This window comes from Augochlora pura, chromosome 2, assembly GCF_028453695.1.
Source record: "Augochlora pura isolate Apur16 chromosome 2, APUR_v2.2.1, whole genome shotgun sequence".
Lineage (NCBI taxonomy): Eukaryota > Metazoa > Arthropoda > Insecta > Hymenoptera > Halictidae > Augochlora > Augochlora pura.
The window spans coordinates 23017871-23042664 of record NC_135773.1 but is presented as its reverse complement, the minus strand read 5'-3'; the positions used below and the strand labels follow the sequence as shown (position 1 = coordinate 23042664).

At 42.1% G+C, this 24794-nt stretch overlaps 3 protein-coding genes and 2 long non-coding RNA genes across 9 annotated transcripts; 2 read left to right on the top strand and 3 right to left on the bottom strand.

Annotated features, from left to right (window-relative positions):
* Positions 1-68: 68 nt before the first annotated feature.
* On the bottom strand, positions 69-10158 carry LOC144473176 (osmotic avoidance abnormal protein 3). Of its 3 annotated transcripts, XM_078186821.1 has the most exons (8): positions 10013-10158; positions 8008-8121; positions 7763-7834; positions 3066-3826; positions 2285-2983; positions 1386-1885; positions 756-1237; positions 69-662 (listed from the first exon to the last, which is right to left on the bottom strand). In XM_078186821.1, exons 3-7 carry the CDS (start codon positions 7832-7834, stop codon positions 825-827), a joined length of 2445 nt encoding a protein of 814 aa, XP_078042947.1. In that variant the 5' UTR covers positions 8008-8121; positions 10013-10158; the 3' UTR covers positions 69-662; positions 756-824. The 3 variants fall into 3 exon arrangements, with proteins under 3 accessions (XP_078042947.1, XP_078042937.1, XP_078042955.1); XM_078186811.1 differs by lacking the exon at positions 8008-8121; XM_078186829.1 differs by lacking the exons at positions 7763-7834; positions 8008-8121; positions 10013-10158 and having other exon boundaries at positions 3066-3480; positions 3543-3684.
* Positions 10159-10657: 499 nt separating this feature from the next.
* On the top strand, positions 10658-17242 carry LOC144478310 (uncharacterized). The gene is made up of 8 exons (XM_078196079.1): positions 10658-10861; positions 10923-11057; positions 11154-11616; positions 14360-14468; positions 15967-16131; positions 16246-16434; positions 16855-17010; positions 17085-17242. Exons 1-8 carry the CDS (start codon positions 10756-10758, stop codon positions 17193-17195), a joined length of 1434 nt encoding a protein of 477 aa, XP_078052205.1. The 5' UTR covers positions 10658-10755; the 3' UTR covers positions 17196-17242.
* On the top strand, positions 12398-13956 carry LOC144473269 (uncharacterized). The gene is made up of 3 exons (XR_013494537.1): positions 12398-12588; positions 12732-12793; positions 13826-13956. It is a non-coding gene; the product is annotated as an uncharacterized LOC144473269 (long non-coding RNA).
* Positions 13867-15849, bottom strand: LOC144473248 (uncharacterized). The gene is made up of 4 exons (XR_013494527.1): positions 15359-15849; positions 14980-15280; positions 14441-14711; positions 13867-14005 (listed from the first exon to the last, which is right to left on the bottom strand). It is a non-coding gene; the product is annotated as an uncharacterized LOC144473248 (long non-coding RNA).
* A 605-nt stretch (positions 17243-17847) lies between the features above and the next one.
* LOC144473200 (uncharacterized) lies at positions 17848-23363 on the bottom strand. Of its 3 annotated transcripts, none has more exons than XM_078186854.1 (7): positions 23041-23363; positions 22279-22960; positions 20957-21855; positions 20218-20561; positions 19833-19994; positions 19014-19437; positions 17848-18071 (listed from the first exon to the last, which is right to left on the bottom strand). In XM_078186854.1, exons 3-7 carry the CDS (start codon positions 21828-21830, stop codon positions 17965-17967), a joined length of 1911 nt encoding a protein of 636 aa, XP_078042980.1. In that variant the 5' UTR covers positions 21831-21855; positions 22279-22960; positions 23041-23363; the 3' UTR covers positions 17848-17964. The 3 variants fall into 3 exon arrangements, with proteins under 3 accessions (XP_078042980.1, XP_078042989.1, XP_078042999.1); XM_078186863.1 differs by having other exon boundaries at positions 22279-22978; positions 23051-23363; XM_078186873.1 differs by having other exon boundaries at positions 20957-21852; positions 22279-23363.
* Positions 23364-24794: the final 1431 nt, after the last annotated feature.

Sequence of the window (24794 nt, the reverse complement as noted above, 5' to 3'; positions counted from 1 at the left end):
ATGACTACTAACATGAAACGCTCGCTTTCCAACGATTGGCAAAGGTTATAATTATACCACGATCTTGCTTCGTTTATAATAAAAATGATTAGACAACGTTTATTTTCAGAGATCATATACTGTTTAAAATAAAAGTCTCGCTTAGATAGACCAGTATTTATAACAATTTTTAAATTACATTATTAACAGGAACAGTTGGAAGTTCATCAAAATATTAATATAGACATATTCTGCAAACCCTTCAAGATCGTAAATAATTTAAAAACAATTTTATACAGCTGCTAGAATCGTTTGAAATTCCTTTGTGAAATACTTCGGTATTGAATCAATGAAAGTTACAATTACTGTATTAAACAATTCGATATTAAATTGACGAAAGTTGAACAATTTCGTACGAATAACTTTTTAAGATTGTTCTTTGGACCTTGAAGCACCACGCGGAATGATTCTACAAATTCTTGTACAACTCGAGACGAAACCGCCTGCGAGATCGATCGCGTATAAAAACTTGATAGACACAAGGAATTCTTAACGATTCGAAGATATCGCTGATTCCCTACGGCTGTTATTCGCAACTAGCTTCGTAGGAACATTTGGTCCGTTGTCCGAGATTCTCTCGTTCAGTCTTCCGCCGCTGTCGAGCAGATTGCACACGTTGCTTCCTGAAACAACCACGATTAGCATTAATTTGATAAAGTTGCGTCAACCTGTTATGCGAATTACTGTCATTTGAACTGCTATCATTTGAACCAAACCATTTGAGCATCCATATCACAGACATCCTCCATTACTGTTCTCAGTAATTCTTCTCCGATTCCCCATGATCAATACGTAGGAGACCTCGCATGTCCGACCAAAGCAGGCCGGTTTTCACTAGCTTCGTTCTGGATCAATCTCGTCGACAGCTTGTCGGTTATTCTCTCTGGCACAGGCTTGTTCCCAAACTTGATCCCCCCGTTTGTGCCTTGCGGATACGCAGGTAAGGCCTCCAATATTCTAGGAGGATTCCTCTTCACCGCCGTTGGGTAGAGACCCCTGGTCATCGAGGCATCCTCCAACATCCAACTTGGTTTTCCGAACCGACTCATTGGCAGACGCGGGGTTGGCTTGTAGGCATCCATGTCGCCGATCACCGGCGCGCTACTTTGCAGATTCAGGGCGTTCAGCTGCAGGTAACTGCTGCCCATTGGTATCGACTCCTCGGAGCCACCGGATCTGCTGATTCGGCTACTGGAGTCTGAAAATTAAGAATTTGTTACACGTCTTTCGACATTAACAATCGTCTAAGTTATATTACACATAGCTAACTTTTTGAAAGTAGACAATTCCTACAGTCTAAACTATAAACTAAACGCGATTGAGTCATGGGAGCTAGCGAAGCTCACCGAAAGTCTTGGCTGCCCTAACATGAGCCAGCAGCTTGTCGATCCTGTTCCTGCGGAAGTAAGCATCGGCGATGTCCATTTTCTTGGTTTCCTCCTGCTCGCTGCTTTCTTCGTTGTCAGCCTCGTTGCCGACCTCGTCTTCGATATCTTTGCCATTTCTATTGTTATTGTGATCAGGTTTGGAAGGCGGTATGGAGTATTGCGCGTTGTCCTTGTGAACCAACGACGGCGGAGGAAGTGGTATGTGCGGCGAGTTGTCTGGCAGCCGCCAACGATTCAACTCGTCGCACCAGGTAGCCATCTCTCTTACAGCAGCGACATCGCGAAACGGACAACCTGGTCGAAGTTGGGGCACCATGGCGTCGCAGATCTGGGACGTCAGCAGCTCTCTGCGAAGAAGGTCGCGACGTTCCGCGTCCCACGAAGCTTGGAGATCGGCTGCCTCTGCCTCCAGTTGCTTCACTCTTTTCGCCATCCTCTTGAGGGCGTCTTCTGTGGACCTGTTTCAGAAAGGTATAATTAATTAATAACGCCAATTTCCTTTGTTAGCTTAGTTATAACTTTGCTTTGTAATTTTGCTATAATTGTGTTTCATTTTGTTAGATCAAATACAGTTGATAGGACTTAGAAGAGGAGATCTCTTAGGAGAGAGAGCTTAGAAGAGGATTATCTCTGATCTACAAAAGGATTATTTCTGATCTACAAGAGGATTCTCTGAGACCTGGGAAATAATCCTACAAGCTGACCCATAGGAGGATTTCCTACGAAGATGAGGATTCTTTAAGAAGACCCAACAGAGGAGCGACTTTAAACTTAAACCTAACCCAAAATACTTGTATGGAAAGTCAGCTCTAACAATAAAGTATCGAAGGACGCATAGTTCCAGGATATCGCCGAACCTAAGTTGCCCGTAGACTTGGAAGACACTGCCGTTGCCCTCCTGGGCGCCGGACTCCAAAACCGAGGCAAGAGTCTCCAGCTTTTTCCTCCTCTTCTCTCGCCTCCTCCTCAGCTCCGTGTTCCCTTGCTCTTCTCCGCCGATGGTCAACTTTTCCAACCTCTTCAACACCTCCTGCATAGCAGCCTCCCGCTTCTTCTTCCGTCTTTCCTCTCGCTCTCGGTCCTGATCGTCGACCGGCACTTGGACGACAGGTTTGGAAGGTATCCCGTTCAGCCCGATCCCCTCGGGGCGAGACTTCAAAGCCTCCAGCTCCTCTCGGAGCTTCTGAGCCGACAGGTTCGAATGCTCGCATTCCTTTTTCAACCTTTCAACTTCCTCCAGGAACTCCATTTGCTGCTTTGTCTCCTCCTCGTCGTCTTTCGCTGGTTGGTCAGGGATCTCTTTTAACGTGGACTGATCGCTCGATTCCAGCAGAGAACGAAGACGCTGCAGCTCCAATTGGTACTGTCTCAATAGAGCGTCCTTGGGGTCTTCGTTGACCACAGGCTTGTTCTTGATGCATCTGGCTCTGGCCGCGTATCGCAACGTGCTCAGAGTCTCCTCGGAGTCTACGTCGCTGGGACTTACACAGGCGATCATCAATGTCCTGGCGTTGCCGCCGAGGCTGTCCCTTAGGAGCCTGGTCAGCTTGCTGTCCCTGAAAACGCATTTCAAAGCATATTTAGTCATTGCTGTCTGGATCTAGAAGATGATAAAAGATGACTGATACAAGAACGTACCTGTAGGGCACGTGTCGTCCATGTCCAGCGGCAAGCGCGCTGATGACGTTCCCGAGCGCGGACAAGCTGAGATTGATGCTGGCTGCCTCCTTCAATCTATCTCCGCTAGCCCCGGTCCTGGTCTGTCTCTCGGACCCTGCCAGATCCACCAAGTGCAGCCTGCCCCTTTTGACCGTGTTCTCCGTCTGGTTGCCATCGTTGATGGCCAGCGTCTCCAAGGACAGCGTCAACACCGCGTGACTTCTCGAGCTGGCAGCATTCATCTTGGTAGCAGCCAGGGCGCGCCTCTTGTCGCCCTGCTCCACCAATCGGGCGCATTCCTCCGCGTCTTTTACCGTGACCTCTCTCAACCCGCCGGCCACGTAGGTCCCGCGGTTCGGGTCTTCCTTCAGCATCAGCAGTTCGCTGTTCCCATCTTGCAACAAATCCCGTAACTTTTCGTTGTAGATCTCCAGGTAGCTAAGCAGTGCCAGGTACCTCATGTCCGAGCTGGCCGTCGACGTCGCCTCGAAGATGTGGTCCAGCGCGCGCTCGATGAAGCCGCGCATCGTGTGCGATTTCCCGCATCCGGTTTGCCCGTAGGCGAACACCGTGCCATTGTAACCGTCCAGGACAGCCTCCACTATCACCGAGCCCACGTTCTCGTATACGGACTCGGTGGTGGCTTCCGGGCCGAATGCCGCGTCGAACTGGTACACCTTGCCGCTCCCGGCTGCCTCCAGGGTGCAGCATTTCGTGATCGCATCGGTGGTTATCACGTTCTAAGGACAGTCGAGAAAACGTTAATTAGCATAAGGAATACATGAGGTAATTCGGATTTTACAAACATTTTCTGAAATGCTATAATTTTATACAAACTTGAGAAAACGATTTTAAAAAATTTTTTTTATATTTTAGAGAACCTAGTGTAGCAGACAATGATTGCTCTGCTTTGTCGCAATTTTACTTGGAATGACAAAATTTATCCGAACCTTCGAAGAAAATTGAAAATAATTACCAATCACAGTAAGTTATATTAATAAACGAAACAAAATGAATTGTTGGTCGCACCGGAACGAGAAAAGACGAGTGCCGAACAACAAATAGAAATGAATCGTATTTGCCACAAATGTTCAATATACTGTACCGATTAGATTGAAAAGTTCGACTGTGTATTGCAAAACATGTAGTAAAAGTGAAGAAGGTAATTTTTACAAAGCGCAATTGGAGGACATAAAACACGATTGGGAGAGCCTCAATTACATTAGTCATTTGCTGCATCGATCAATTTGTTCCAACGCGATCAAAACAACGCGGAGTTGAAGGAATTGCGCACGAAGAAGAGAAAAATATATCGAGGTTAAACTATATCTCAAAGATACGCTCGATGCTTGATAAATTATACATTTAGAATAAATTAATGCAGCTAGCTTATTGTCCGAATAAATTACAATAAAGTAACTCCTGGGAATGTGGGACACCTGTTTACTAGTTCCACGAAGTTGCCGGCTAGAGTTTCGCTGGTCAATAACCATGGTGCTACAAGTTGCAACACTTTGAATGGCCATATTTGTTTCTGATAATCTATCAACAATTTTCCCTCGGCTTTCGTTTCGATGTTAACGTTAATTTAGCATCAATTTACTTTTTATTACGTCCATTAGTGGACTCGGTGAAGACAGTCGCGCGCTGCAAAGCGATTTAACACTAAACCTACCGAGACGGTCAAAATGATTCCACAATTTTTCTTATAAAATTGTTTAGATTATAAAGCAATTATTACATGCGAAATTATTAAACAGATATCGCGATTGAAGCATAAATAGTAATACAAATGGCAGAAGGTTTAAATAAATCCAGTATTGTTATTCTTGTAAAGCAAAACCCGAAGCCACTGTTCGAGCTCGGTAGGTTTAGCGTTAATGGTCCACCGTACATTTTCTGGGAACTCTCTCCTACTGAAAACACGATCGCCAATCTACAATCTAATCTCGAAAACGTTCCGCGTCCTTGGACATACACGCCTGGACATATTTAGTTTCCGTTTTTACTTGCCAAGTTTTATGTTCTGACGCATGCGACCGATGCGCTCCGTGTTCAATAACAGCGTCCAATAAATCATGCGGATGTGAACGGTGTAAAATAATTCACTCGTCCATTAAAAACAACCTCCGCTAATCCCTACGTGTTCGTAAAACAGTTCGTTCCGCTTAGCTTGTCCAAGATTGCCGCAATATCGGGGCGCATTAGATAAACGTGTCTATTACTCATTATTACCGGCGACACCGTCGGACTCGCCGATAGGAGCTCGTGCCCGTTATCGATTCGCCTTCGTGGAAATACTAAACTCACCGGAAACACGGTTGCACAGTTTTTCTCATGCGCAGAAATTGATCCGCTTCGCTATCGCAGTTTAAATAGAATCGATTTTCATTCGCTGTTGTGGACCAAAGATAGACAAGACTGAACCCTTTATCGCATTATCTCCGGTTGAAGATTCTCGCGCAATCTGTTTCTCTTAACACGTATTCGTTCGCATGACAAAGATTCTTAATTTCGCAAACAATTATCAATAGCCAAACGACGAGAATTCGTCATTTGTATATTACAGAAAATAAATGATTCTTGTTCTTTTAATTATAATATAGAATAAATACAAATATAATAAATATAATACAGAATAAATTAAATTTATATTCAAAAATTAGAATTCAATTTATTCTATATTATATTTATTATATTCTAATTTTTACCAAACAGAGATAATTCAGTGTAATCGTATTTTTACAGGCGCACACGAGCGAAACGGTCGTCATGCACACAGGTAGCAAAGGTGAAACGAACTGCTCTTATCGATTTGGCATATATTCCGTTCTATCCGTGCACAAGCACGTGGGTGGACAGTGCCAATAATTTCTGCCGCTTCAACTTTGCCATACTATGGACCAATCGGACCCCGACGTCTATGCTACCCTGCAGCGATATTCTCGTCAATGATTCATCTACGCTACTCTGCAGCGATTCACGTTAATGATACATGATTCCCAACTGCATACGAAACCTGCAATCGCTTGTACAATAACAGAATAGGATTTCCATTCGGATGCAACCAATTAACGCTTTCCAAGCGACCGCAACAATCTTCCTCGCGCCTAACCCAGATCGTTCTCGGGGAAATTTGAAACTGCGAGGCTTCGGATCGCGCCCAACGACCGTGAGAACTGCTCGAACTCGAATTAGGTTTCCGTTGCACTCGGTGAACAAGATACAGCGAACTCGGGACAATTTTTTTCGGCGACCACAACGACATATTTCACACCCTGCCCCGCGATCCTCTTCGCGGAAATTTGAATGGAGAAGGTCAGGGTGCTGAGTCAGAGTCTCGGATATCATTGGTTCTCGGATTCGTCGTTGATTCGTGGTCCTTCTAATTTTATTGCCAAAATAGCTGTGGTTTCTTCAGTTTTTGAGATTTTGGTTTTTTAATTAGAAATATTCAAGCAGAAATTAACGTCCCGTATTTGGGAATTCTCATTTATAAATGTTCATGATCCTTGATTATAAATCCTTAATGATAGCCAACTTTCGTGATCTTTAGTTATAAATTCTTAATTAGAAATAATTTGCTGCTTCGTTAGGCATTCTTAATAAAAAATTATAATTCTGATCCAAGGCTTCTTAATGAAATTCTCAATTATAAATGATTTCTATAGGCCTGTGTTAAGTGGAAAATGCCACTGATACCAACAATCTCAAAAATCAGTTTCACTGTTTAAAGGTTCGATGTCGATACCGATGCACGGAATCACCGATTCGCCTGCTAGCGTGCCAACTTGTAGCTCATTGAATATATTATGAAATGGTAAATCCACCGTCTGCCTGTTCCATGATAGTAGGGGAAATGTTGATGGACGTCCGATAAAAGCGTGCTGATGCATCGGGAGTATGGAACGAGGCCGTCGGTGTTGGAACCTAACTCTGTTTTTATCCTAATGAATTACTCTGGTGGAACAGTACTATCCTCGCCACCGGAAGTTTAATTCTACGCGACTTTTCTATTTACCAAATCAATATTCTTCTTTAAACTTAGAGAAAAGGTTTAAATATTCAATCTAAAATAAAGAGCTAAACTAAAGCAGAACTTCATTACAGAACGCTTATTTTCTTACGAAATTAGAACTATTGAAATGTTGATAAATTGTTATTAAATTGAATATTTAATTCTCGTAGGACCCTGAAGACTTGGGACCAATGCACGGACTACTAACTAAAAGAGATATCAACGAAGAGATTCAACGACATCCGGCTTCTCCTGAAAGGTCCAGCATCGATGCCATAACTATCTCCAAACCCAGTCCAGAACTCCGATCCTCAGCAAAGGGGGGAACGGCGCCAACAGGAAACCGTGCCCCGTGAAAACTGCAACCGGCGATGGTGCGCGCTGTTTGTCCGATGTGTTTTGATACGGTCGCTAGGCTACAACGCGCTCGATATGACGATGACCAGTTTTCCGTTTACTTTAGGCGGAGATAAGCGAAACGAGGAAGAAGCGAAAGTGCATGGGGCAGGTATTTGGTGCACTTGGCCGGCCGAGGTGCGAGCGTGGTACTAAACGAATCAAGCGCACGAATCTCGAACGCACTCCTCGTCCTTCTCTCTTCCACTCTCTCTCATTTCTTTCTCTCTTTCTCTCCCAGTCCTTTCTCTGTCAGACGTACCCTGCACCCCTGTTGCAGTTCCCGCGGGTTCATTGGCCGACATCTCACAGCCACTTTCACGGACTCGCTCATCTGAAGAGAAAAAGAGGATCGTTACGTTCTTGGACACGATTTCGGGATCGGTATACGAATGGCCTTGAAAACTGGAATCGTGGGAAGAAGGGTTTAGGGGTTGTTAGCTGAACGCACCGAGATCGGGTGTATATACTTTCTGCAACGTTCTTGCAACTAATTTTCAAATTTACCTTCGCGTCTCCGATATCGCGAGAAATCAAATTTTTCTAGATCTTGTCGGGCTGTGCATTGTTCTCTCCCATTGTCATCGATTTTAGAGAATGATTCCGAAGTCAAATGGTCATCTTCAAAACAAAAAGGTCTCGTTAATACATAAACAAAATAAAACCATTTTTGTCTAGTCCAAAACGTCTAGTCCTAATCACGAATTGTGATTATTTAGATTATTATTTCCGACGACCACTTTGCCCAATTTTCGACGGCCTCGCCCGTGAGGCTATCGAGTACTTTTTCAAGAGCACCTTCTTTTTTTACGTCTGTTAAGTATTCCGTTCATGTGACGGCCGAACGTGTGGGTTGCCCTTGAACCCGGTTACGCGTTGAATCACCCCAAATTAAGGCAACTACGATCACGATGGAACACGTGTCCACTTCAGAATGCAAAATGTAACACTAAGTAAAGATTTCTGGTTGACATCCGCGACGTCGACTATCTCTGTTCTATTATTATAATTTCCTCTTTTAAAAATACCATTTCAGCTGACGATACTATGCATGCGCTTTCATACAAATAGACAGCATAATAATAAATTAAACACACCTTCATGAATAGTACAATGTAGAGCACTTAAATAAGTAAACACCGTGCATGCGTTCTGAATAATGAACAAGTTGTGCGGCAAACTATATTTATATCCTTGAAACTATCGATAAATTTTCAAGCCCGTGTGCGAAAAGAAAAGAATTTGGTAACGCAGAGATACGCGTAATAAAATAGAAATAAAAATATATAGAAAAAATGTTATCGGTTCGTCCACGCGAGCACCGAACATTTACCTACAATGTTTCACAATTTCTCGCAACGTTCAGACATGTCTCTGCAGGAAGTTCAATTTGTCGAAGTGTAGGTCAAGTGTAGAGTGTTGATGGTAAAATATTAATCATGTCTCTGCATCGGCACGTAATGTACCGTTTGGCAAATTACACCGCTGTTATGGAATTATCAATTAGCGTACGAGCAACTAATAGTTTGCCAAGAATGAGGTTCTCCCGGTAAAAAGTTGTACGCGTGTTACGTTCATTATTCCGGCGTATAACATGCTTCCACTTGTCGTATAGACGAATTCTGATCACGGAGGGTAGATAAGAAGGCGACCCCCTAACCGAGTAAGCTCCGAAGGTTGACCCAATAAAAGGCGCATGTATTCGTGTCTCTTATAGCTGCGTCTATAGTCTGTAGCAATAACGCGGAACGTACATACTAAAAGTTTTATGCGAATCTTGCGAAAATCGTTTCACGAGCGTATTTTAGCACCACGCAATCATACTTGCCTTCCATTGGCATTTCTATTTTTTAATACATGTTCGTCCAGTAATTTGTTGCATTCTTTACGCGAAATATAGTTCTTTTCTAAACAGTTTCATTGCAATGTAGCGTAATATAACCTAATTCATATGCAAACTGAAAATACATGTTTTTAAAGTTTTTATTTGATCTACGTATTTTCCTTATAAATCCATAAAATCCGCAATTTAAAAGTAATAAATGTTCTCACATATTCTTCTGTTATTACATTCGTTGTGTTATTACGCACGAGTATGTGTTGAAAAATTCCTCAGTAGCTTTTCTCTACACGTATGTCTATATTTCGACTCGCTCGTCGTTTCCCGCCATAAAATTTGGATTTTCTAGTTTCTAATCTATCCGTTATTGTGACGGTTCAAGGTACATATAATTTCGGTCATATATTACTAAAAATTCGTTTCTACGCATACCGGAATTGTTGTTGCTCAACATGAACGAACAACGATTTATTAGAGCTTTGCCTTGCACAATATCTATCTGACCGCTGTTTATGACACTGCGGATCGTTTGGATCCTAACCGTTTCAAAAAGTGGTCGAGCGTGGTCGTTAACAAACTCTTTGCTAATCCATCGGTGTAGGTTTATAATTACAACGTGCACAAGTGTTGCCAAACGAATGAAAACCGTGTGCGGTCTCTTCAACTACTTACTTCAACGAAGCATGTAGTTTCTTTCTCGACATAAGAGTTGCTCTATAACCGCGGGGATACACGTTTTCATGTGTCTCGAAAAAAATAATTGAAAACTCGTAGCGCACCGAGTGACGAGCACACCTGAACTGACACACAAGTTTCAATCTTATGAATTACTGACACCTTCGTCGGCTCGCGTTTATTCGAAAAATCTGATTGCGCCCGCGCACGATTGCCCGTTGCGCGATTGGTCGCCTTCCATCAAAAGCATGTGCTTATTTATCAATGCAATTGAATTTTATACACCGCCGATCAAAACACGTTTACAACTTCCTTCTTGCGCTGGTTAAATTGTCCGATATACTTTCTTGTAACTCTGTATTCAATGGCTTGAACGCGGTTGGTACCTAACTTCAACTGCTATAAAATTTACAATTAATTCGATCCCTCGATACTAATTAATTCGACCGTTCATCTTAGCGATTGTTTACGTAATATAACGTTTTATCATATTTCTTTTTCTATTTTATAAATCGTACATGGATGCGCGCTAAAAGCTTGAATTAGTTAAGCACCGTACCAGATCTTCGTTCTGGCGCTGCAAGTCGGTCATTGAACATCGCAATACAAGAAAGAGACTCGATTTTTATTGTTGCATGTTGATATGCCGATCGATCAGGGGGTGCCGTAGGTGTTCGGATTGTGGAGGTAACCTTGCTGGGTATTTACAATTGCTCAAATATTAATCAAATCCGCTTGATATGGCCAGCCTGACTAACTTAAAAGATCCCGAGGAAGTGAAGGAGTATTTGAAAAACCTTTACATCGAGTACAAATTTGGTTGTTACAGCGAGAAGAAGCCTGAAGGTAAGCACACTGCCGCTAATGATCCTAACCTCTCGATTCAAGTATTTTGCATTTTTCATAGTTTGTCATCTGTTGGGTGATTACGAGGAGAGCATCAAATTGAACAATGAAGAGGCTGCCAAAATATACAAGAGAACTTGCGATACGATGAATTATGATAGAAGTTGCACGAAGTACGGTGATTTCAGCTTGGTCGGTAAGTAGGGTTGGAATGGTAACAAGTTGCGTTTGCGTCGGGAGATATTCAAACCGACGCTGTGCTATCGAGATCATTTTTCATTTGTTTTTACAGGCAGAGGATGCGAGAAAAACGGTGAGACTGCATACAAATACATGAAGAGAGGTTGCGAACTCAATGATCCGAGGGGTTGTTATCACGCGGGTGTTCTCGCGGTAACCAAAGATGAGTTCGAGAAAGACAGAGCCAAACAAGTCGCGGACGGAATGCAAATGCTTCAGAAAGCTTGCGATGGTAACGAGGAAAGGGCTTGCTTCCATTTGATGGGCATTTATATATCGGGCATTAAGGGATACGTTGAAAAAGATTTTAAAAAGTCGTACCAATTTGGTATGAAATGCTGCGACTTCGGAAATCCTTATGCTTGCGCAAACTTGTCTTTAATGTATAAAAATGGCGACGGTGTGGAGAAGAACGAGAAGATATCAGACTCTTTTAAAGAGCGAGCTCTGAAGCTGTTGCACGAATTACAGACAAGCAAAAAGCAATTGAAATTCCACCAGGGCATTGATCCATAAGTGCATTTATTTATTGCAAACTGTTCGAAGTTGTAAATAAATATTACTGTAGATGTTTACATAGTAGGTCTTTTTTATAACCTTAAGTATGCAATTTATTGACTGACGAATTAAAATAAATTATTATTTATTGAATAGACATTGAATTGGTTTCCTTCTATTGTTAATTATATTTTTACGTAGCAAACATTTAGTTTATTTATACAATAATCCAATAGGAATATCATGGTGGCGCAATCTGTACCAGAATCGTGAATCCTTGATATTATCGTGTTGCGATCAGTTTGGGAGTTTTACCACTACGTATAGTGGCGCTATTCTGAGATTTAAGGAAATAGGCGATTCGTACTGGATTTCATGTTGCATCTTATAGAAATAGTGGCAAGAATCATCTGTCCTGTATATTTGTAATAAAAAACAAACTTTTTTTGCATGATATAGATACAGAAGATTTTTCTGAATACTTCTATACTCTCAAAATATTTATTTAGTCTCTAGATTAATAGACATCTTATCATTTTCTCCATATATGCATATCCTCCTTACGTGTTACGGTAAGAATTAATTCTAGATACAACAAACATTCGAATCTCTCTATATTTGCAACAATAGGTAGACTTTAGTAGCACAGGATGGACGCAGAAATGTTTCCGGAACATTTTGGTACTCTAAAAATACATTGTTAGCTCTACAATTATTTGTATATGTATATTTCATCAAAATTTTTCATCCGCAGATTTTTCTGGCACGACATGACGCGTCGCCTGATTTAGTTCGAGCATTGCCGCTATGTGGTGATACTGTTTCGGTGCCCGTGGATCGCTGATTTGAAGAAAGAAATTAATGAACCGCGATCACAGCAGTCTATGGCACCAAAGAAGTAGCGGAACAGGTGTAATGCTCAGCTATCTTATGTAATCGCAGCACATGAACAAAAATAAATACACGCATCGACGTATCGATAGTTTATGGCAAGTATCCGGTATTTAACATTGTTCCAAGTATTTTCAAACTAGGAACATTAATTCTGAGCCGTTGGTTGTCAAGATATTTACATTTCAAATTTCAATTTTCCGTAACAGCATAAAATATCCTATTTTCTTTATATTTGTAGAAACAAAGGAGCCTCTCTGCACGTTATAAAAGTGGAAGACTTCCTGAACATTTCTGAATCTCGTAATATTCTTTTAGACCTTCAATTACTACATTTTAGTATATTTATCGTACGTAAAGCCTCGTTGAAGGAGTGATTTATGTGCTATTATAGCGGTTATACCGTTTCTGTGCCCGGTGAGGACACATTCTCTCTCCCAGCGAGAAAGTCGCGTAGAAACCTTTCTCGTTCTTCGCTTATATCGTTAGGTTACTTAAAACCGCCGCGGCACGATGGCAATATTGCAACAGTCGCACGTTCACGTCGCGGCTGCAGAAATTCGTTAATTACGATTTCCACTCGATAGACGGCTATAACGCGCACACACTTGGCCACCTATGTACATATTCTTCTCAGCTTGCTATTTAAAATGTCAATATATACATTTGATTCGAATTAACGATATCACGGATATATCCGAGAACAGACACGAGATACCGAACCAATCATGTTAACACATATTCGTCCAGTAATTGTTTGCACGCGACATTTACAAAATGCCGACATTTTTTCACACTACCTGTAGATACGATATACTCTACATAGAAATATATTTTCCAGTGATGGTTATAGTCATACCATCTTTGCTTAAATGACGACAGTTTGATAAAGATTAGAATTTAATTTATTTAGAATTAAAAAAGCAAGAATCAATTATTTTTTGTAATATGGAAATGACGAATTTTCGTCATGCGGACGGATATGTGTTGATTTCAACGCTTAAGAGCATCGGCCGCAGTCAAGGATGTTATTGCTTTGGACCAGACTGACCAGTTTTCAAAAACCCTTGGTAGACTCGGTGGAGGAGTGAGGGGTCCTGGACTCACGCCTCCTATTTCTTATGTTATTGCTATGATTCGCAAACTGTGAGCGATAAGAAAAATCTTCAAACTAAAGTTACTTCTTTTATCCAAATCTATGATGCGGTGGGCGCTTTTTGAATTGTTTACGCAACTGGAAATAATTATGAACAAACGATTAATATGTACATAGTGGTAATAATATATAAATATATAGTATATACAGTATGTATATAAATATTCAAAAAATTGCAGGAGGCCTGTCGACGGAAATTTAGAAGAAGAATAATGGAACGGCCTTCATCAATTCCTCGAAGATCGTCATCGCCATTAGTATTTATTTTCCGGTTTCAACGAACTGCTACATCCTCGCTTAATGCGGACCGGTAGAAAAGAATCGAGCAGTCTCTGTGCGATTCAGTGATTCAATAGCCACTATCAATAAAAAAATATTATCGAGTAATTACTATAATAAAAAACAGGAAGGCGCGATAAAGCCGAGAAGAATAACAACACGGTAGATATATTCTTCGTGCGAACACGTATTCAAATAAGCGCATGCATACTCTTCTTTTACTCTCTCCTCCGCCCCGTCTGTATATTCACCGACTGCGTCCCGTCCCGCGACTCGCGCGGTCCACTGTATTTTCAGGGACCCCCGCCACGGCTTCGCACGGCGATCGATAATCTACGGCGCAGTCGCGTTGCCCGGAAGAAAGGGAAACGTAAATTGGAAGGGAAGGAAGCCGCGTGAGGGGCCCCTTACGTTGTACGGCACTGAATTTAAAGCGGTGTCCGCTTCAACATCGGCATCACACCGATCATGCGGTACTACTTCTTCGTGCACATCTGGGCATTCCTGGCTCTCACCTTAGTTCTACAGCTCAATGCGTCGAAGGTGAGTCGATTTTCCAATGAATAATTTCATTAAAAAAAATTATATTCGTTCGATCCGGCTACCATCTTTATTCCGGTCCTGAACTCATACATTTCAAATTGTTATTCGAAAGTTCGCCGGAGATTACGCTTAATTACACGCTTCTGTGTTTTAATTTTGACCGGGAATATAAATATTGTCATTCGGTTGTTTTTTTGACAATTAATCTCTGGCTAAACAAATTTTTGCACGTTTCATTGAGGTCTGTAAAAAAAGAAATGTGTCAATTAATATGTTGTACAACGTTGACAACTAAAATTCTTAATCATCCTAATTATTCTCAGTCATGTTTTTGTCAAAAAGGACATTAATTTCTCACTCAACTCGTTTGCATAATTATCGTACGCCTAATTTTTTTGCATTGATTAATTCTGCCTTATAATTTAGATATATATGGAAATTATGGCACTGTGGCCACTGTGACTGAGAGGAAGCTGCTAATACCTGTCCTTTTAAATTAAAATTGACTTACTATACAACCGTAAAGACGCTTTGCACCGAAAAGAAGGGGAATCCGGTTTTCGCAGCACTTTTTCGCGGGCTGTCCATTTCAAACCAGTTTACTTTGGCTCCGAACGCGCCCGGTGTCCTTCCATATTTTTTCATAAATAATTTCTGTTGATTTTAACTCGACGCAAATACAAGCAGACATTTCAATCGAATACTTCTTCGAAATTCTGAAAAACAATATAAAACAGATTTATCATCTTTAGAATCACTATCATTCACACTGTATTGTAAAGGATACAAGCGTGGGCGTCATCAAATGTTTTCTGTAATATAAAAATAACGAGTTTTCGTCATGCGGACGAATATGTGTTAAGTATAAACAATTCAAATGTTTTATTCACCGTTGAGTTCTGCTCGCGAGAGATTATCTTTCAAAGTTTAATCGCGAGTTCACGTTTCACTTGCAATCTTCTCGTCTCGGTTCAAACAGAAAATTATCTTTGTTCCCCGAAAGAAAGGCAATCATCGTCCCGCATCATTCATGATGTGGAGAACGTCCTTGGAGAGTCCGTCGTGCATTATGTCTATATATTACCTTTAAGAGCTGCAATCGGGTCTAACAGGATTTATGGTAGGACAATTGTCCTTGTACGATCGGCTAATATTCTTCTTCCTTTGAACGTTCCCCTTTCCATAATTTTTACTATAATTCTGCGCGTCCTTGGTACTACTCTACGCCGATCCTTCCATTATTTTACTGCACGCTGTGATTCACGTAATGTTTACGAATATGGCAATTTTGCAACGTTGACCGATACAATCTTTTATAATGTAATATAGTGCAGTAGAGCTGCCTCAACGTGGGATACTTTTATTTCTCTATAATATTAATATATATAAATATTAATATCTGATATTTAGCACTTGATCACATACCGGGCAATTACTAAGGTTATGTCAAGAAAAAAAGAAAAGAAAGGTTATGTCGAAACATTATTCCAATATTTAGCACGTGACCGCCGATGAAGTATCGAAGAAGCAGATTGATGTAGACGTGTACTACGAGACACTGTGCCCGGATAGCAAGCGATGGATGCAGAGGCAATTACGGGAGTTGGATGGCGAAATCAAGAATTACATTCGTCTCAATTTTGTCCCATATGGAAAAGCATCGGTGAGTAATTCTAATTGCTGTAATTTCATGAAATTTCGAACCACCACTAAATTAATACTGTTAACCATATTTTTGTGTTTTATAATTTTGTTGCTAATTAAAAACAATTTCCAGCAATATTTCGATGAGCAAAAGAACCAGTGGTTCTTCTCTTGCCAGCATGGGCCCAAAGAGTGCGAGGGTAACAAGGCCCATGGTTGCGTGATCCACGCGATCAAGAACGGAGAGCCCGCTAACGAAGTACAGTCGCTCAGCGAGTCCTTCGTTGTTTGTTCAATGACAACGAGATCGACGGTGGACGAGGTCAGAAAGATAGCAATTTTATCAATTTTCTTGCCTAGAAACCTATGTAAATGTGTCGGCTGTAAAAGGTTTCCTTTTCGATTTTCGAAAAATAGTCGATACAATAGAGACTCCCTTATCTGGAGTTTTATTTTTGTACGAAAAGATTGTATTATCTAAAAATGCAAATATTGTACAGGATGATAATGTATCGAAATGATACTATTAGATAATAGAATATTTCGATACCAGAATATATTTCTAAAACAAGGAGTCTCTGCTGTATCTAAAAATTGTTAATCATTTCGTAAAAATTCTATATTATCATTATCTATAATTAAAATTGCTTTTAAAATGGCGTGAACGTTTCACGATTTTGCGCTCGTTACTTTACGTGTTAATTTTAATGTATTCTTCGATAACACTGTCCTCATTTTCCAGTGTGTCAAGCAATTATCTATCAGCGAGAAGACTAAAGACGCTATCAGCAGTTGCATCGCGGGTTCTCTAGGCGACGAGTTGTTCGCGGAAAACGGCAAGAAAACAGCCGCGCTGAGTCCGCCGCTTTCCTTCGTGCCAACAATAGTAATCAACGGAGTGAGTAGCCAACATTATACGTGACTGCCCACGAGCGTCGCTGGAAATGTTAATCACCATCATTTTTCTCACAGGTGTACAGCGCGGAGAATCAAAGTAAAGGGTTCAACAACTTCCCTAAGCTGATTTGCGACAATCTGCAAGCGGGGCCTAAGCCGATTGCGTGTGCAGCCACTGAACAATAACGTTTTGTGCGTTGAAAGTACAGAAATAAAAACTTCTTGCGAAGAAACAGAGTTGTTGGTAGTAACTTCCTACCTTAAACATTCCTTGACCTTAAGGAGAAAGACTTATGTTCATTATAAAATCTGAGCGATAGTTTATGTCTATCGGAACATTTTTTAGAAAGACGTAAAATAATAGTAAAAAATTCTAATATTGATTTCCTAGTCAAAAGCTAATAGTATTCTACTAACATACAAGTATTGTGCACATTTGTTAACTCTTTAAGTGTTGGCTAAAATAAGAAAGTATAGCAGAAGAAATATCTACTTATTATATTAGTCTTATGGCTTTATATTGTGTTCGTACTATATGAATACTGTTCAGATTAAATTACTAATATGATATCTACATATAACATAGACTAAACACTTAAAGAACTAACATCTTGCATATCGATAATTGTATATTGATAAAAGCTCTATTCTTAGGCAAGCTATACGGTTGTAATGCTTACGGTCGCATTCTCTAAAGGCAAAAAGCTGGAGCAATAAATCCTCCTTCCAGCCATGAGTAGAAGGACACACGTGCTTGCGAAGGGGGACAAGGGGGGATAGAAGCCCGGTTGATAATCAAGATTGTATTTTTTCTGTCATCGTAATATATACAGGCGACTATGTACAAAAATATAATGCTTCCATCTGGCGTAACAACGGTATAGAAAATCGAGTATAAAAAAAGAAGGAAAATTGCAACGTGTCTTTGGAAATGTGTTTGAACATTGATGCTCCGTCAACCGTCGATGAACACCGCGTCGTCCAAGTTGCTCAGCTCGAGGAACTGTTGCTCGATGTCGGAGCCGAGCTCCTGAAAGTCGGGCACGTCGTCCTCGCAGTATCCTGCAACAATAACGTCGTTGTCCTATGAGCGTCCAGCGATGGAGATCCTTGCGTCGCGATCGATCGTATTTTTATTCGAGCAGAGAGATATCGCGGTCGCGAGAGGACTGGAATTTAAAGGGGCAAAAGACACGCGTGTGTCGCACGTGGCATCAAGGCACGTCGTATGTTTTGGCGCGTGCGTACGTGCGTGTGCTCCGGGCCAAAAAACTCAGGAATATTATTTTAAGACTCGGTGTGGGGTAGAGGCATAAAGCGGCGAACCTCCTCTGAGATTAAGCACCGAGAGGACCCCGAGAGACCAGCGCGCTATCATCGGCGTCGTTACCACGCGGCCCCGTTCACCAACCCAGAAAAAGGCAGCACGCGCGGCACCGATACAACAACGCGTTTCAAGAACAACCGTGGCTTTTTGTAAATTCTGGCGCCGCGAGGATTTCCGCTCGGTTCGTCGTTCCGTGGAAGTTCTCGCGACACGAGCTTCCGGAAAGTTCTTCACGATTTTTGAGCAATTGCCGGGTCACTTCTAGGATTTTCTAGTAGTAGAAATTAATGAAACGAAATCTGGCACTGTAACCGAGTTATTGTTCTATTATTTAAACACTCGTGTCTCTCTAGTTCTAATAATCGAGGTTCTACTATATTTCAAGACTCTGCACTATCAAATAATTACTTTATTATATGTCATTTATGCAATAAATTTATAGCAATTTATTTCTTTTCTTGATTATTTTGTCGAGAAAAAAATAACGCGGTGTTTCAATGCAATCAAACGGCGAAATTGGGTTTCTTTAAATTTCTATTTGAAGAAGTCGAGAAAGACATTTTATTCAACTTCTTTGAACTGACCCTGGCGATTTTTATTTAGTTCAAAGATCCTAGTTTAAGTGGGCATCGCCGGCGGCACGGACGAGGATAATTTGTACGGAATGTTTGCCTTACCTGCGGCATCCACGTGCGAACTGCTGACATCGCCGATGAGATAACGCTTCATAGACTCAATTGGAACATACTCTGGATTGTTCTCAAGGCTCATGGAAATCCTCTCGACCTGACACAGATTCGTCTGGAACAGATCCGCGTCCTCGTCCGCGTAAGACTCCGAAGTCTTATACGACCGATAATTCGATTCCGCGGCGTAAGCGACCACTGTTTGCGCCGGTTGCCTCGAAGTCATGGAAATCGGATCGTGTCGCGACGAATTGATCGCGTTGCTGGGAATGCTTGTGGAATTTTTGCTATCGGACGTCGCCGTGGAATGGAGGACCGGGGTTGCTGGCTCCGAGTGGTTCTTCACATGCTTTCTCAGGCTCGACGGATCCGTGTAGCGCTTTCCGCAGCCGGTCACCTGACAAGCGTACGGTTTCTGCAATTTATAAATCATTTGAAGTTTAAGTAAAACATTATAATATATAATACATTAGTCACATTAGTAATAAACTATTTTATTAGTTCACATTAGTCTATATTATCTATATTATTCTTGGAAATATAATTGCATGATCCTGCAGTCTTTGTTCATTTTCATTATACACTTTAATTTCAGTAACTGTGTCCTATTCACGATCTCATAGTTTAAACAAACATTAATATATAATTTAATAATTGCAACACAATGACAAAGACATAAAATGTTTTGCAGAATCTAAAACGTGAAATAGAAGAGTTACATAACATTCTTTTCTGTTACATGAATTTTTTATCGCCATTAATGATCCTTAAATTGAACAATTTTCAGATATAATGGAAACAGTAACCTACCGTATCGTAATGAGTTCTTTGGTGTTTCGCACGATCACTGCTGTTGCTGAAAGCTTTCGTGCAACCACGATGCTGGCACGCGTATGGTCTTTCTCCTGTGTGCGATCTTTGATGGATCTTCAGGTTCTCCAACCGCGAGAAAGCTTTCTTGCATCCGCTGAACTGTAAATATAATAATGTCAGTATTACATAACTGATTTCTTTTATCTGTTATACTGCTTTGCAGATATGATTGCAGATATCTGTAGTTATAATAATGCATGCTTGATTTATTTGATATATTTTTCCAGGCTTGAACAAAAGGATTGGATCAAGGCTGATCAGATTCTACGAATCTCCAATTGGAATCCAATTGGTACTATGTAGATTGGATACTACTACTCACCGGACACTTATTTGGCTTCTCTCCGCTATGGACCCTCATGTGTATCAACAATTTGTATCTAGCATTGAATGGTCTAGCGCGTGGACATCCCTGCCATAGACAAGCGAACTCATCCTGGCCACTTCCGGTAACAGTGTACCCCTCGCCATCCTTCTCCTTGTCTTTTTCCTTGTCCCTGTCCCTTTGTATCCGTCTTCCATGTCCGTGCGAGTTGGACGACGAGGATTCCACGTGTCTTCTCTCTATGTGACGGACCAGACCCTCTTGCTCCGCGAACGCGCAGCCACAGTCTATCCAACGGCACTGGTACGTCGACGTGAGGCCGTCCTCCGCGGTCGTACAGTCTGCGGAAAGGTAAACGTGTCATCGAGTGTCATCAAGACGCGTGTAAACAAGGGGACGCTTATTAGAGAGTGGCCGAGAGTGCCACTTGAGAACGCCACGCGGGGGGAAACAGTTTATGCTTCTTCGTTTGTCTGTGTTTAGCTTCGCCTGTCTCTGTTTATCAACGACATAATTCATTCTTAAACGGCCGCCGAGTTTTCTGTCGGGGGTGCTGCAACGTTGGAACCCCTTGCACCCTTGGGAAAGGGTGAAGTTGTTTCAATCATCGACCAAGCAGATTTTACAATAATTCATTCGCGTAGAATAATTTAATTGGAAAATGGAAGGACGCAAGAAAAATCTAAAGTAAGTCTAGTAAGGAGTAGCGTAGAATTAGCTAGATTTTCGAATTTACCATAAGATTTGCTACGTTTGTCTGCCTCGGCGTCGTTCTTCGGCATAGGAACACGTCGATCAGTGAGTAACAAGCCTTCGTTTCTAGGTAAAACGACCTGGTTGCCGAAGCCGTCGCCTAAACTGGTATCGTTAACAAAAGTCATCGTTGAGATCGAGGATTGCTGTCCGGAAACTAGATGTCCAATCGCATAGCACGATCCGTTCAGATTGGAGAAGGGATCCTGCAGCTCTTCGAGATACGTTGACGACGGTGAAGAAGGTGACTCCACGTTGTTCAGAAGAGACGTTGGATCGCCCCTTATCAAACTTAAATCGAATTCATCCGTAGCATTCTGCATCGGTCCTGTGAAGCTCTGAGCCTCGGACTGCGTGTGGAGGATCAACGGTAAAGACACTGTGACGTCGTCTTGGTACTCGGGGTACTCCTGATAGTTCTGATACTCTGGGTAGACTGTGTTGGAAAAACTACGCGAGAAAGAGAACGCTGAGCCAACCGATGGCAGTCTCTGTCCATTGGAACAGTCTGTTGCCTCGTTGTGGACCACACTGTTCCACGTTGGCGTGGTTGCCTCGCTCCCGGTGCTACCCGGTGACCTGTCCGTCACAGAGTACTGCTGATAAGGGTACTGGAAAGCTGCGCTGAGTTGCTCCCAGTCGGTGTACTCGTGCAGATTGGAATTGTTCGGTAGAATGGGGGAGGACAGACCGGTGTCCGCGTGAGACGTTACCCAACAGGCTTGTTGCGGGTTGCTCGCCATTGTCGTAATCGGTGCGAAGTGTAGACTATTGTAGTTCTCCTGTTTAATGGTCCTCGACACTGCGCGTTGGACGTCCTCTTCGGTTCTGTTCTCGTGGTAGTCCTCGAGATGCATTTTGTAGAACTTTTGGTGACAGCTTCTGAAAATTTATTGGCGATGTTAGTTCAGTGATCGGAAATTGAACAAGGAAAAGAGTCTACTCTAGTTTTCTCATCTTTTCTGAGATTTTCTAATGTCCTCATAGCTCTGTATTTCAGTTGTTAATTCTTAGCGTAAATGTTATAAAATTTAACTATCATTTATAGTATCTAGATGAAGAGAAGGTTTGAATTTTGAACCTGAAGAACATACCAGAGGCAAACCTCTAGTTGATCTTTAGTAAAATTTAATGAAGTCCGTATTTTCTATAGGACGCACTAACAACTTAGTTCACAAAGAGCTACACCTGCATGAAGCTCCACAGTTTAATTACAAAAAGAAAAATCTTTCAGCACAATGATAGCAAACCTTTCCACATAATCATCAACCGTAAGCAACGATTATTATTAATTGAGGAACGTACCTAAGATCAATTCCACACAGAACACCAGAACACCTTAACCAGTCCCGTATATCATTTTTCCAGCTAAGTTCCAAGAATCCATGAAAACTGGCAGTAGCCGATCCTCGAGTTCACCGGTTCAACGACGTTATCACTAGATCCAGGTCCGCGATGGCACGCGCGCGCGGTTTTAATCACAACCGGCGTGTTAGAAGGGTGGAGAAGACTCGATGTAACTGACCCCGAGATGACTTGTGAAGGCAGGGTCCCGCGGTCCTGTACACCCGTTCCCGCGTCTCCGTGAAGACTATCAGCCGGGAGAAGACATCGCTGCGTTTTTCCAGCAGACAACGGGACACAACGAGATGGGATCCCCTCCACCCTCGAAGGGAAGAAGCCAGCAAGAAGGGTACGCGCCGCCCACTCGCGTGGCCGCGTCGTTCCCCTTCGAGAAAGCGAAAAAGGGAAAGGAAGAAAGGGAGAGAAAAAGAAAGAGAGAGAGAGAGAGATATGTGCTTCTGTCGAGGCACTTGTGCATCGATGCACTTGCCTCTGTACCGCGCCTTCCTTCTTCGGTCCTCGGGGTCCCATCAGGGTGGCGGGACACATCTGCGCGCACGTCTGTCGTCTCCCTTTTTCGTGTTGCTCCTCTCGATATTCGTCCCCCGTTCTTTTTTCCCCAGCTCCTCATAGATTCCTGGAACTTCTTTGATCGTTTCATCTGTTGATTATTGGGATTGCGTTACTAGGGGTGGAAAAATAGCTTCTTCTACAAACACGTACACGAGCTAACCGAGACTCGAACTCCTTGGGAGAGTCAGATTCACCGACCAGCAAGTGATCCGAAACAATTGTCCAAGGTTCGCTGATTTCAGGAAATCTTCGTCGATGTCCTTTCGGAAATATTCCGTGGTGCCGCGCTCTCGAAGGGAGAGAGGGGGTGTCTATGCCGATCTCTCGTCGGTCGAACCCCGAGAATCGGGTGCACGGCAAAAAACGTAAAACCAGCTGCCGCACACGCGTCACTTATTAACAACAGCTTCTTCGCGCGCACACATGAGGGGCAAAGTCGTTCACTCCTTCCTCCTATTACAGCCTACTATTATTTCACCGATCTCTCCCCCCCCCCTTCTCCTTTCGCTGGCCCTTTTACACTTTCACGCGAACGCGACTATGCTTTGCCGCAACTCTTCGCCCCCGCGCTATGGCGATTCTGCTCTACTCCTCCCCCTTGTTTTGGTGGCTCCTCCGGCCGTGCTCGTCGCGGTCCTTGACTTTCGGCGAGCGGATTTCGGTGTTCAAGGTGATGCTGACGGAGTCAAGTGGTGCATTAGACCGGGTGCACATAAGTTAGAATGTTAATGTCTTCCAGACAAAACAGGCCTTTGCTCGTACGGCCTTTTTTCGGGGGCATTTTTGCTTCGGACCGCGCGCGGCAACTCTTTGGAGACAATTCTGTGAGCACCGACCATTAATCATCGCGATTTAGGTTCACGATGCCGTAGTTAACGTGCCCGGTCATTATTGGGTAACACTATCTTTTATAGAGAATGAATTAGTATCGCATCTGTGAGTAATCTTCAACTTCTCAGTTAGAATCTGTGAAATAGAAATTTTTATACTAATATCGCTGTAGTTAATTCAAATTTTATTACCGTTTGAAATTTGTACAAAAGCGAGATGAGAGAAATTGATTCGTTAATCATTTCTTCTTTCATGAATACTTAAGTAAAGAGAAAGGTAGACGAAATTCGATACTTGTTAAAATATCTTAACCATCTAATTTTCCTTTCTCTAACACTTATCACGTATCAAATATAAAACTTAGATATTACAATCTCTTTCTTTTGTACATCCTATTATATATTTGAATATCAAAATTTTAATTAGAAAAAACCCAAGACCGGATAAAATCTAACACTCCGGATATGAAATGCATTTCTTAACACAATTTGTTGATTTTAAATACGGATGACAATTAGATTATCCTGCGATCACTTCTAAAGACCCTAGGGGTCCAAAAAAATATGCAGTATTTTCTGATTTTTGAAGATCCTTTAAGTAGCTACTTCCAGTAGTGAAAGTGTTAACAAGTGCTTAGATTTAACGGAAACAAGCTATCGTTACGAGCGCATCAGGAAGGCAAACGTACGGTGAATTAATTGTCGCTTCATTCATCAGCCGGCTAATTGAAAACGCATTGTTATTATTCCAGAATGATTCTCGCGTTATCTCGTGTGCTTGTTGCAGCCAGCTCCTTTCAAGCAAACGCGCGCGCGCGCACACACACACACACAGGAACTATCCTGTGCGTGTATCCTCCTACTCACCCCCTGTGTACAATACACACGCTTGTGCATCTTGACTCTTGCACGCACGCACACAGATGCGCGCACAGTTGCATCTTATGGCCGGGTTATACGTCATATTACGGGTAGATAAGTAATAGAGTGGCACATGTGGCCTGCCAGCCCTCTATGCTTACATTATACATACTATGCCCGCTCTCGACCACGCTTTTTTGTCCAGGCACCTGT